Source organism: Heloderma suspectum, chromosome 1, assembly GCF_057233095.1.
Source record: "Heloderma suspectum isolate Gila_16-S chromosome 1, 16-S_ref, whole genome shotgun sequence".
Lineage (NCBI taxonomy): Eukaryota > Metazoa > Chordata > Lepidosauria > Squamata > Helodermatidae > Heloderma > Heloderma suspectum.
In genome coordinates this window covers 424,874,415-424,888,218 of record NC_139458.1, presented here as the reverse complement: position 1 = coordinate 424,888,218, position 13,804 = coordinate 424,874,415, and the positions used below count along the sequence as shown (strand labels likewise).

The 13,804-nt window shown below is 42.4% G+C and overlaps 1 protein-coding gene across 4 annotated transcripts in view; it reads right to left on the bottom strand.

Annotated features, from left to right (window-relative positions):
• Positions 1 to 13,804, bottom strand: part of EML6 (EMAP like 6) — a 229,802-nt gene that overhangs the window by 62,466 nt on the left and 153,532 nt on the right. For all 4 annotated transcript variants that reach the window (XM_084829251.1, XM_084829252.1, XM_084829254.1 and 1 more), the window contains 7 exons: positions 13,385 to 13,587; positions 6,489 to 6,600; positions 5,513 to 5,640; positions 4,770 to 4,911; positions 3,247 to 3,399; positions 2,313 to 2,444; positions 304 to 392 (listed from right to left, as the gene is read on the bottom strand). In XM_084829251.1, the coding sequence (XP_084685377.1) occupies positions 304 to 392; positions 2,313 to 2,444; positions 3,247 to 3,399; positions 4,770 to 4,911; positions 5,513 to 5,640; positions 6,489 to 6,600; positions 13,385 to 13,587 (959 nt within the window). The remainder of the gene's footprint in view (positions 1 to 303; positions 393 to 2,312; positions 2,445 to 3,246; positions 3,400 to 4,769; positions 4,912 to 5,512; positions 5,641 to 6,488; positions 6,601 to 13,384; positions 13,588 to 13,804) is intronic.

Sequence of the window (13,804 nt, the reverse complement as noted above, 5' to 3'; positions counted from 1 at the left end):
TTCTGGGGAAGTTTGGAGGGCCAAATTCAGGTCCCAGGTGGGCTGGATTTGGCCAGTGGGCCTGAGGTTCTGCACCCCTGCCCTACATCCATGAAAAGTCTCCCCCTGCCCCCAGTCAAGGTTGGAGCCAGGGAGATTCTAGTATAAGACAACTCTGGGGATCAGGCAGAAACATTCTAAATTTGGCGAAGTGAGACAGGAACCTTAGTATTCCAACCTGCACATTAGACAACCCTCCCTCTTCCGGAAAGCAAGGAAATGACAATACATAAAATTTAAACGTTCAGTTAGTTTCCTTCCTACCTCGGTGGGTCTTATTATATGCCTCTTTCCTCTTGGCGCTTCAAAAAATAATTGTTCTTTGGCACCAGAATTGACTTGCAATAGCTTCCCTTGATCATAAAGAAACAGTGTATTATGATGAGCCTCAACAGTATCTCTCTCTCTCTCTCTCTCTCTCTCTCTCTCTATTTATGAAAAGAAGGTCGAACTTCCTTTACATTTAGCTCTGGCTAAAAGCTATCGAACCCTTACAAAGATAAATGCATTCTTCACCAAAAAAAAAAATGAAGTCTGGATTCTACTAAGGCTGAGGGTAGAGTTAACATTTTTAGAGCACTGGAGCACCCTGCTTTCCATCTAAATGTACCTTTCTGCATTAAAGCTTGGAGGAAAAAGCAAATGAATGGATAAAGGCATGGTAGCCCATGCACCACTTTCAAGAACAACTGTTTTTTTAAAGGTGAAAAGCAGGTCTGAAGTATAAGGCAGGAGGTAGGATTGATGACTGAGCTAGCATTCAGTTTGTTGATATGAACATCTGCCATTTCAGCTGCAACGTAAGGCTCACCCCATAGCTATGGGAAGAAGTGTGAGCTCTCTTTTCATATAATTATGTAATTTTAATCATTGTTGTTCTGTGCTTACCTGACTATAGCCCAGTGTTTACAATATGAAAGATAACAATAGGCAAGATGGCATCCCAAACTCTTCAATGGGATGTATCCACGAGTTTTTAATTCTTCCACTAACATCACTAGCTTTATTATGCCCAGTCTTTCTTATTTACACTTGGGAATAAATGTGCAAAGCAATCTTGTTATAAAGCTATCAGTTTCCAGATATTCAGACCTGTGCAATGCTGTAATGAAGTTAACAGTGCAATCCTACGCATCTCTACCCAGAAGTAAGTCCCACTGATTTCAGTGGGGCTTGCTGCCAGGTAAGTAGGTATAGAATTGCAGCCTAAGAGTATTATAAGCATTTGGTGAAGACAAACAGCAGAAAATGCTTCAACACAACTCTGGCATCTGACAACACGTCAAACCAAGAGCTGCAGCCCAGCATCCTCTGGAACATTACAAGGAATCCTAGTGTATCCTCTTGGAACATCATTAGATAGGCTGACATTTTTCTAGCCGATACTCTTACTCATTTGTTAAGAACATAAGAAGAGTCATGCTGGATCAGACCAAAGGCCCGTCCAGTCCAGCAACCTATTCACAGAGTGGTCAACCAGCTGCCTGTGGGAAACCCACAACTAGGACATGAGTGCAATAGCACTCTCCCACTCATGTTCCCCAGCAACTGGTATACATAGGCATACAGCCTCTGATACTGGAGGTAGCATATAACAATCAGGGCTAGTAGCTGTTGAGAGCCTTATCCATCATGAACTTGTCCAATCCCCTTCTAAAGCCATCCAAACTGGTGGCCATCAATATATCTTACGGTAGCAAATTCCATAGTTTAACTATGCACTGCGTGAAGTATTTCCTTTGATCTGTCTTAAATCTCCTCTTGTTCCGAAAGCAACAGACTCATCTAGATGGCCCAAGCCACAAAGTTTATCTATGCTGCAACTTGCTTAAATACAATTTAATGGATTAATCATATGAGCTTTAGTCTATTTAATTATCCTCTGATTAAATTTGCATAATTTGCAAATGGATAAAAACAGTATTTCTTAAGCAAAAAGTTGTTTATATTTTTGCTCTTGATACCTTAGCCTGGACAATGGGGTTTTTTTTTGGTAATTTGAAAGCTTGGTTCAAGTATATTAAAAAAAGACTGTGTCCAATAGAACACACTGATTCACTTGCTCTTTATTTTTTTAGTATTTTAGGTTGTATTACAGATTATAGTTTTTCAGAGTTTTAAATTAGGTTTTATAAAGCTGTGATTGCCCATAGCATTTTCCTTTTCTACATCTCATCCCTGGTCAAACAGGATTCTGTAGTGCTTCAAAAACCTACAAAACCTGTTTGACCAAAACATGACTGGTGGTGGGTTAGATATTCAAGGCTTTTTACCTCTTGAATCCCAGTCAATGTGTGTGATATAGCTGGATGCCCCTTTGCAGATGCCAACTCTTTTGCTGGTAAGCACATTGTAGATATCTACAAAATTATCATGGGATGCCACTCCCAGATATTTTCCCGAATCTATAAAAGAAAGATGATCAAGTAAATACAGGTAAACATGACTTGACACATGCTATTTTCTTTTTATTTCAAATCAATAGAAAAACTTTTATGAACTTACTGAGTTATGAAATTATGGAAAAACAGAAAACAAAAGGAAAGAACATGACAGTGTGGCACTACTCAAACTATGGAGTGGGGTTAAGCCATGCCCCTTCACTGATTGCCTTGAAAGCTGTAAGTAAGATTCACTTGCTGGGATAGTGGCTACCATGTTTCCCTGTAATATTATGTGTGTGCATGTATGACAGTTGGCAGAAAATGGAATAGCATTGGCCACTACAAACAGCAGAGAAATATATGGAAGCAATGGAGATTGGAAGGGAAGAGTTAACTGTTGAAGAGGCCTGAAAAATGGGATGTGGCTTGTGGTCCACCTACTGAAGGAACAAGACGGACCTGCAACAAAAAGGTTTTTTCCCCTCAAGACTTTTTGTACTTCTGCAAACCTTGGTGTTCCTCCAAGCCTCCTGATACTTCCCTCTTGTACGCAGATGGTGCCATTTTTGCTACATAAAGATCCAGACTTGGAGAACGAGTTTGTTGCTGGTATATATGCTAGTGGGTGGGTGTTGAAGCTTGCTCAGTTTCTACATATCATGAAAGTATGGCATGTGATGGCTTTTGAGATCTTTGTAAGTGGAAATTTAGAAACACACTGGAAAACAAAAAAAGCCTTTCTAAATTTCTAGAGAATTATGTCCTAAGATCAGTCCATTACTTAACATTCCATTTCAATTTTAAATGGCTATTTGTTCTGCACCTCGAGAAAATTTGATGTCAGAGATCATTTCCTTTCTGTGATGGAAAGAGAGCATATCTTCCACAGTATCAGCATTCACTACCAAAAAACTCCCATCATTCAACCCTACAGCCAAGGCTTTCCCATCAGGGGAGAAGGCACAGCATCGTCCACCTAGAAAGATATTCAGAGAGTTTCTGTTTAGAGCTTCAACGCCAAAGAAGGCAGCAGTCAGAGCAGACTAAATAAATGTCTCTGAATTATTTACTGCTTTGTGTAAAAGCTGTAAAGCAGAGTACTTAATACAGTATGAATAGGGTTGGCTCCAGGAGTGTTTCCAGATGGACAGCTCCTAGTGCTACCAGTCAAAAGACATTGTGCAGCTATTCCATCTTTCCCTCCTTAACGGATATTTTGTAGTAAGAAGAAAGACAGAAGAAAAGGTGGGAAAGCATGGGAGAGTTACTAGTGGAAGACGCTGTCATCTGAACTCTCCATAATATTCTGTGAATGAAGCAGGGTGATTGCACAATCAAAGCTTCATCTGGAAGCACCAGAGCTTTTGAGTGGTCCCTAGGCAAAGTTAAGTACCCTCTGGTGGGATCCCTCGTACGTTGCAGGGTTCCCTCAGGCTTTCCTTGCAGAAGCACTCCAAGGGCAGTCAGGACAGGAGCCATCGTTGTTATTTCCCACAGTGCCCTGAGGTGCCTGACACAGGGTCACTCCACAGCGGGAAATTGAAGTGGCTGCTCAGCTGGCTGGCCTGGAGAGCGCCCAAGGCAGGTGACTGCGCTGGTGGGATACCAGGTGCTGATACTAGGCCTAAAGATTAGCTATATTGGTAAAACAGAGGTGAAGCACCTCTGAGCATTTCACTGATCCCATTCTACTTTTTTTTTAAATTTAAAGCTAGTGGCACTTATCTCTGCAAGTACTCTGCTTTATTTATAAAATAGAAATATATAAAACATCAGAAGGAACTACAGATTTTCAAGACGTCTCCATGATTATGTCAAGGAGGGCAGAACGATAAAAGTGTTGAAATTTACCTGCCACAAAGAATCCAATACTTTTTTTTTAACTTTCAAGAAGCTTAGGGCACAATCTTAGGCATGTTTAGACAAAAAAAGTCCTACAATTGGGGCATGCTGGTAGTTGTAAAGCTTTTTTCTGCCTAAACATGCATTGAATTGCACCCTTAATGACCTTGGGCAAGTCACTGGCTTTAAACCAAGCCCTTTTCCCTCATTTAGATTCAGATGAATCCGAGATTTTAGATGTAAAATCTCTTGCACAACTTTGACCCATCATGCCAAGTGCAACCCACGAGCCATGTAGTACCAGCAGCCAGGTGCTTGGCAAACCTGTTTGTGCAGTTCTAAACAAAACCAGATTTATCAAACTCCTGGTGGGTTGTCATACATGGCTAGTGGGCTATGTTTGACTTAACTGATCACAGGTTATGCAGTCCTAATGTAAAATGTAACAGAGGCAGGACAGTAAAAAGGCACTACATTACCTACACAGGAATGAATGAAACTTACCTTTCTTAAGCTTTCTCACAGCCAACATACGGTGTTGGGAGGAAAGTTCCCAGATCCTCAGAGTTTTATCATCACTCACTGTTGCACAGATAGGCAAAAGAGGGTGAGCTGCCAGACCCCAGACTTCCCCTTCCATGTGTCCCTGTTTATACAGGAAAAAGAGAGATGTACAAAAGAAAAAAAGTTTGTATAACGGTGTTCTAATTCCAAGCTAGGATTCATTTCCAATTAATTTAGAAATTAAAAAAAAGAGTAAGGAAACCAGCAGAAAATATTCAAGTAATGGGATCTCCACTATCCCTATTTATTCTCCCCCTTTTCCACCAGTGTACTAAAGTAAATAATCTTCACTGAGTGGTTTCATAAACTATTTAGTATATTTCAGTCATAGTCCTGACTTCTACCCAGCAGCCATAACAAGCAGCATGGTTGGGAACAGTGTTTTACCACCCCAATTACATCTTGGGGTGTTCCCTATACTTGAGAAGCACAAAAAGAACTGCCTGTCCTGATGGGACTTTTTAGTTTGTAACTTGTAAGATTTGGAAACAAACCAATCTGTATCCCAACTTCCCAATCTTTAAGCACTCCCTCTGCTAAAGGAATATGACCATAAAAAAGTAGAGAGGGCTGGATGGAAATTAATTAGCAAACAAAATTAAAGTTAGCATAAAAGTGAGCAAGTGTAGAAATGCTGTGTGTCCTTTCATGTATCTCTTGGTGTATAAGACAAGTCATAGTACCTGCACAAGCAGAGTCATGGGTCCACTTTTATCGATTTCAAGGATCTCTCCATTTTTTGTTCCTACCAGTATATGCCCATGTCCTAAGGTGATGGCACGGATGGATGGATTGTCTTCCAACAGCAACCCTGGAAGATTAGTGGGAGGGCAAAGAACACCTTAATTCAAATGTCTTGATTTTAAAACCAAAACTAAGCCTCCCCATATACTACCACGCATTGCCTCAGCTTTTAAAATGATCCACAAATTAATGTAAAATCTAGGGAAGGGAGTATTACTCTTACATAAATGATGAACGAGACACTGAAGGTGGTTTCCACATGTGGCTTAGATGCCTCACAGCCACTCTTTTTCCTCTCTGCATGGTGCCTACCATCATACAGAGGCAGCAAAATGCAAGAGTGCCGCAACAATATTATATTTTTATCCTGCCCTTCTTCCAAAGGGCTCAGGGTGGCATACATACCCCTTCCCCCTTTCATCCTCACAACAATGGTGTGAAGTAAGTTAGACCGAGAGATAGTGACTGGTTCAAGATCTCTGAGATCTAGGTCTGAACAGGGGTCTGAAACTGGGTCTCCCCAACACTCTAGCCCAGCCTTTCCTAACGTTGAGCCAAGATGCTGTTGGACTACAACTTCCATAATCCCCAACCATTGCCCATGCTTTCAGGGGATGATAGAAATTGTTGTGCAACATCTGGTGACCCAATCCAGAGCCTTGGCAGGAGCCTTGGCAGGAACTATGGCCCAATCATGAAATGCTCCAACCATTAGATTTACCCACTTTAGAAGTAGCTATTTCCCGCTTTGTTGAAGAGCTGTGCATAAATCTGCTGTGTGCACAACACACCTCTGGCAAAGGTCGCTATTGTCTCATGTTCATCATTACATATATACACATGCATGCTCATGTGAATGTGCGAACAAGGATGTGTGGCAACAGCAGTCTCTTCCAGCTCACAGATAAATTGTACCTTTAGAGCCAGGCGATAGCGCTGCTCTTTTAATGGCATATGTCTTCAAGCACCTCTCAAATGTATCATCCCAAAGTGCCACCACACCGTCCTTCCCACCTGTCACAAAGCCCTGCAAAAAAAACCACATTTATAAATCTACTTAATGCATTAACATCAAAGAGCTGGGTGATAAAGAAAGTGTGCCCATATGACAATGGGTTACAGAATGAAGTTTGCTTCATGTGCGGTGTACATTATCGTAACTATTTTTCATAGATGTGCATTCCCCCCTCTGATGAGTACTGACCACCGTGGGAACATCTAATATCGAAAGGAAGTGCACTGACGTCAGTTACATTTATGGTAACAAATCCTAAGCTAAACAGTCTGCAGTGGTCCAGGGCCTAAATACGCGTGTCTAGGAAATGCTAATAATTTGGTAATAAAACAATAAGCAGCCATGAGCGGCAAGATAACCTGGCCAGATTTCCTTTGAGGGATATTAGTAGAACTACCAGATTCATATGGAACTGATGAGCTCCGGCACCTTTAATAAGTGCCAAGAAGAGAGAATTTGGCGAAGTGCAGCTTCTTCTGCTAGTGCTACTACAATGTTAGGAAAAGCTGCATGTGCTGACACTTTCTCTTTCATGCAACCTACCTTTTTTCTTACGATCTTAACTTTAAGACGGGGGTAGGCATCCTTTCTGAGTCTGTGGGTACATTTGGCATATTTATTTCTCAAATTTATATTCTGCTTCCCGCAGAGGTATCAAAGCAGTAAACATAAAATGCAATCGTCAGGCAGGGACATAAGGGTTGAGGCACTCCCTAGGGTAACCTGGTCCCAAGTTGTTTAGAGCTTTATATGTTAACAACATTACCTTAAACTTGGCCTGGTAGCTTATTGTCAGCCAGTGCCGTTCTATTAGCAGCATGCTGTTGGAGAGAGGCCCCAGTTAGTAGCCTCACCAGTGCATTCTGCACTAGCAGCTTTTTTATATGAGTCATTGTATCTACTTTCGGTTTCATTGAAGAATTGAGACCAAAGCTCTACACAAACAGCTTTTCCTTTCCTGATTTTCTGCTACATAACCTATAGGTGGCACTGTGCTATAGCAGAATAGTGCAAATACACAAGTAGGAAAATACCTTTTCTTTCAATTTCAGAAATAGTTCCCCATTTTCCCCACTCTAAAAAAACCTGGGAAAGTGCTCTTAAAAAACAGAAATTAAACTAGAGGATTATGTTGTCATCTAAAGAACCGGTAAACAACTATGAGTAAGGAATCATGAGTGCACAATAAATGCCTCATGTAGAAAAGCTCTCGCTGCAGCTTCTGGACCAAGCCCAAGGGTAGTCCTACATACAGCACATTACAGTAATCCAATTTTGAGATAACCAATGTCTGTAGTGCTGTGGCTAAGCGAATTTGAGAAACTGTCATGTGCACAAAATGGCTGCTATGGGAGGCATGGCTAGTCACAAAGGACAAACAATTTGCCCAAACGACTGTGAAAAAGGCAGAAATGGGGTCTCAGCCACAACACGCTAAGAATCATAGAATAGTAGGGTTGGAAGGGGCCTACAAGGCCATCGAGTCCAACCCCCTGCTCAATGCAGCAATCCAAGTCAGAGCATCCCTGACAGATGGCTGTCCAGCCTCATCTTGAACACCTCCAGTGTGGGAGAGCCCACTACCTCCCTAGGAAATAGGTTCCATTGACGTATTGCTCTAACAGTCAGGACATTTTTCCTGATGTTCAGCCGGAATCTGGCTTCCTGTCACTTGAGCCCATTATTCCGTGTCCTGCACTCTGGGATGATCAAGAAGAGATCCTGGCCTTCCTTTCTGTGACCTTTCAAGAACTTGAAGAGCACTATCATATCTCCCCTCAGTCTTCTCTTCTCAAGGCTAAACAGGCCCAGTTCTTTCAGTCTCTCTTCATAGGGCTTTGTTTCCAGTCCCCTGATCCCCCCTCCTCTGAACCCTCCCCAGTTTGTCTGCATCCTTCTTCAAGTGTGGTGCCCAGAACTGCACACAGTACTCCAGATGAGGCCTAACCAGTGCTAAGTAGAGGGGAATTAGTACTTCCCAAGATTTGGAAGCTATGCCTCTATTAATGCAGCCCAAAATGGCATTGGCCTTTTTTGCAGCCACATCACATTGTTGGCTCATATTCAGCTTGTGATCTACCACAATTCCAAGATCCTTCTCGCTTGTAGTGTTGTTGAACCACATATCTCCCATCTTGTAACTGTGCATCTGGTTTCTTTTTCCTAGGTGCAGAACTTGGCATTTATCCCTATTAAATGTCATTCTGTTGTTTTCTGCCCAGCGCTCCAGTCTATCAAGATCACTTTGAATTTTGTTTCTGTCTTCCAAGGTATTAGCTATCCCGCCCAATTTTGTGTCATCTGCAAATTTGATCAGCATTCCCTGCACCTCCTCCTCCAAGTCATTCATAAAAATGTTGAAGAGCACTGGGCCCAGGACTGAGCCCTGCGGTACCCCGCTTGTTACCTCTCCCCAGTTTGAGAAGATCCCATTGATAAGCACTCTTTGAGTCTGATTCTGTAGCCAACTGTGGATCCACCGGATCGTTGTTTCATCTAGCCCACTTTGAGCTAGTTTGCTCATCAGGATATCATGGGGCACTTCGTCGAAAGCTTTGCTGAAGTCGAGGTATATGATGTCTACAGCATTCCCACAGTCTACAAGGGAGGTTACTTGATCAAAAAATGAGATCAGGTTCGTCTGGCAGGATTGGTTCTTGACAAATCCATATAGGCTTTGAGGAATCACGGCATTGTTTTCAAGGTGCTTACAGATGGATTGCTTTATCATGTGCGCCAGAATTTTCCCAGGGATTGTTGTCAGACTGACTGGTCTGTAGTTCCCAGGTTCCTCCTATTTACCCTTTTTGAAGATAGGGACAACATCAGTCCTCCTCCAGTCATCTGGCACTTCACCCATCCTCCATGATTTCTCAAAGAGAATAGACAGTGGTTCTGACCGTTCTTCTGCCAGTTCCTTTATTACTCTAGGATGCAGTTCATCTGGCCCTGGAGATTTGAACTCATTCAAAGTAATTAGGTGTTCCTTGACCATATGCCTATCAATCTCAAGCTGCAATCCTGACCCTTCAGCCCGTACTTTGCCTTTGCCAGGGGGGTCATAGAGCCTCTTTTGGGAGAAGACTGTCTTTGAGATGTCTTCAAAGAGATGCCTTTGAACCCACAGTTTTCAGTGCATATTTTACATTTCTTTTTCTTGGTGGCTGGGCATGTAGCCACCCACTGTCTTCATTTCCTAAGAATGTCTCTGAGCCCCATCATGTAGCCCAGAGGCATTCATGGGAAATGAAGACAGCAGCAGATCATAGAATCATAGAATAGTAGGGTTGGAAGGGGCTTATAAGACCATCAAGTCCAACCCCCTGCTCAATGCAGGAATCCAAGTCAGAGCATTCCTGACAGACGGCTGCCCAGCTTCATCTTGAATGCCTCCGGTGTGGGAGGGCCCACTACCTCCCTAGGGAATTGGTTCCACTGTCGTATTGTTCTAACAGTCAGGATGTTTTTCCTGATGTTCAGCCGGAATCTGGCTTCCTGTAATTTGAGCCCATTATTCCGTGTCCTGCATCCTGGGATGATCGAGAAGAGATCCTGGCCTTCCTCTCTGTGAACACCTTTCAAGTACTTGAAGAGCGCTATCCTATCTTCCCTCAGCCTTCTCTTCTCAAAGCTAAACATGCCCAGATGGAGACCCTCACTTTGCTTAGAAGTGATCCCTGCTGCCAGTAAGAAAATGTGTTAAGTGGGAGGGGTAAGGCACCTTGGTGTGTACCAAGAAAAGTGTCCATGGGCATTGGTACCTGCAGGCACCACGCTGCCCACCCTGCCTTAAGATCTACTGAGCATGCTCTCTTGTTCATGGTGTAGCTGAGGCACATTTCTGAACACTGTATAGAACAGTACTATCAGCCAGAAACACAGTCAGCAAAGCAAAGCAGCCTGGGTCACAGAGTGTAAGGTCAAGACCAGAGGGGATTAAGAAGGGATCATCCCAGCTGTCTTTAGTAGACAGAAACATCAATGAAGTGAATGAACACCCCCTCCAACTGTAATTATAGTCAAACTGTTCCCTCCTAATAAGCCCATCAGATTTCTGAAGACACTTTTCTATCACACCTTCCTGGGAGAGCACATGCTTTGCATGCAGAAAGTCCAAGGTTCAACCCCTGGTATCCCCAATTAAAAGGAAGAGGTATTCGGTAAAATGAAAGACCTCTGCCTGAGACCCCGGAGAGCTGCTGCCAGTCAGAGTAGACAATACTGGGATAGATGACCTGATATGTTATAAGGCAGCTCCCTATGTTTTCCTAAAAATAAAAATCCAGAACTTGAAAAGTAGAGATGCTGAAAACGTGTACCCCTTATTTCTATCCTTCAGGCCATGATGTGTTAAAGTTTCACGGAATTCTGCAGACCTGAAAGTCCAAAAGAATGAATGGTAATCAACTTGCCAGTGCAAAGCTTGTGAACTTCATGAATTGTCTTGGTAGTCCTCTAATGGGGGTTTGAGAGTCAATATGGTACATGTGAATTTCAAAGACACTGGGAAAAGCAACTGTGTGTGGTCTTGGAAGTCAAACTTAAAAGGTTAAATTGGAGAGTGAAGTCCAAGGTTTTCAAGGTAGAATTTTCAGAATTGCTATATACTGACAACAACCACATCGTGAACCAGTGAAAATCAATTAGAAAATCACTACAGATAGAATTACATGTCAAAAAAAGCTATATTATACTAGGAAGATATTATCATCCCTCTTATCCAAAAACTGATGATGATCTGAAGATAAAGAAAGAAATCAGGAAGCTTTAAAAAAAGAAAAGAGCATGTAAATCAAGGGTAGAGAGCCTCAGGCTCTGGGATTCCCCAGGAGTACATGCCCCCTTCCCTTAGCTCCACTCCCTTTCCCCTAACCACCAATTGTCTGGTGGTTTTCTGGCTTTCGGGCACTTTTTCCCCATTCTAAAAGTTTGAAATGCCTCTCCTAAGGCATAATTACTGGTAGCAATAATTTTACGCTAAAATATGCTGGCATTTTGGGGGGTTTTGGCTTATCACTGGATTCTCTGAAATGGAATTCAGTCCTTGGGTTGAAAGAGGTTCTGCAGCCCTGTTATAAATGATGGGTGACTTCAATCAACTACTCTGAGATTTGACTGGATAAATGAAAACTTTGGTCTTGACAGCAAGAACATTTCTAGATGCAATTAATGATTACACCATCTCAAAAAGAACTGTAGAACTGGAGGAGGTACAGAAAAGGCAACTAAAATGTTCAGAGGGGAGAACATATCTACTGTATGAAGAAAACTTGAGACCTTTCAATTTAGGGGGGAAAAAGATGACAAAGGGGGAACATGCTAGAGGTTTATATTTCTTTTTAGTGATTGATGTGGAGAATGCAAAAAAAGAAATTACTCTCTGTCTCCTAAAACATTATGGACAGTATCCAAATTGACACTGGTGCTAATGTAAATTATGTGGTGCTAATGTAAGTGACCTATAGCGCGGCAATAGTTTTAGCTGGCATGATGGATTTCCCCAGAAAACTTGTCACACCAGCTAAAGCTATTGGCATTGCACTAGAGGTCACTTACACTAGCGCTACATAATTTCTGTTAGTGCCAGTGTTGACTTGGATACTGCCCTTAATCTTAGGGTCATCCAGTAAAATTGAACAGCAGTAGGTTCAGGACAAACACAAAGAACTTCAAGATTAATTGCCAAGTGATGTTGCGATGGATATCCATTTGGATGTGTTATTTTTTAAGGACAAGTTTTTTTAAAGGACAAGCCGCTCCATTTTATTGCTGTTTCTTCTGGTTTTCCATTTGCTCTCTCAACAGTCAGTCAGTATTCCATAGCTACTGGGCATGCTGTTCTTGGGATCCCCCCCATTAGGGTTTTTTTTCCCCTAAATAGATTTTTTATTTCTGCAGCCTTGGTTCCCCCAAGGCTGCTGATACCTCCCTCTTGTGTGTAGTTGGTGCTGCTTTAGTTATATAAGTGACAGCACTCACAGCCTGAACATTATAAATAGAGGGAACGATTACAAAAAAACGTTGCAGACAGTCTATCAATAGCTATTAGCTATGATAGCTAAGATTGTAATTTCCATGTTCAGAGGCAGTATAACTAGTTCCAGATGCTGAGGACAAACATCCCACCTATCTTTAAACTCTCCTACTGGCACCTACTGGAAACAGGCTTGATGGATCTTTAATTTGATCCAGCAAGGTTATTTAGGGCGCAACCCTATCTAGATAGGTGGCTGCCTCTGAACTCAGAGGCAACCGCCTATCCAAAGCAGGGCAGGAGAAGCACGGAGGGGATCATTCCCTCCACGCTTCTCCTGCTCTGCTTTTTCTGCTAGACAGCTGCTTGCAGCTGAGCCACGCCCCTTTCTGGCCCCTCTGCGCTCCTCTTGCGAGCGCTGAGGATGGGGCTGTTCCGTGCTGCCTCCAAGGCAGTGGGGGGAGGTCGGATTTCCAGGAACCGACTTCGGAGCGCAGCATATCCTAAAACAGCATATCCTATGGCCATCTAGCCACTGTCTAGACATGCTCCCTCCATGTATTTATTTATTTGTGATATTTATATAGTGCCTCATAACTAGTTCTTTAGGTTGCTAATTCCTATATTCTTATTAGAAGAAGGCCTGGTATCACCATGTATGTCCTTCTTACTCATCTGCCTCAGCTGCAGTTTAGCTAATAATTTCTGGACCTCCAAACCCAAGGAAGCCAAAATGTAACTGTGTGAATACAAGGAATGGGCAATGAAGTGTGAAATCCCAAAGCCAAAGAAGTAATATGTGATAACACAAGATTTACATACCTTGTCTAAGGCATGCATAGCAAATACAGGGCCATCATGTGCTTTCACTGTCTTAAGCAACAATATTTCTTTCCAGATGTATATATCTCCTGTTGCAGATCCAGAGAAAACCAGGTCCTCTATTCGTCCATAGGAAACACTCATCATGGTTTCCTGTTTCCCAATATTTCCAAAGATGCCACGTCTGGAGGTAAAGCCACCACCTGCATTGTGATAACAGACCAACAGTCATGATTATAAATTGCTGATATTCCTGTTTCTGTTATCAGTGATGGCTCCTATCCCCATTACATCCTGTGGAAGTAACAGCTTTACACAGAGGTAAGTAGAATAAGGAAAAAAATGCAAGCATAATAATGATCATCTGCTACATTCATCCAGGAGCAGTGTTTAATTCAGAAAAACACTTCTTTACAGTTT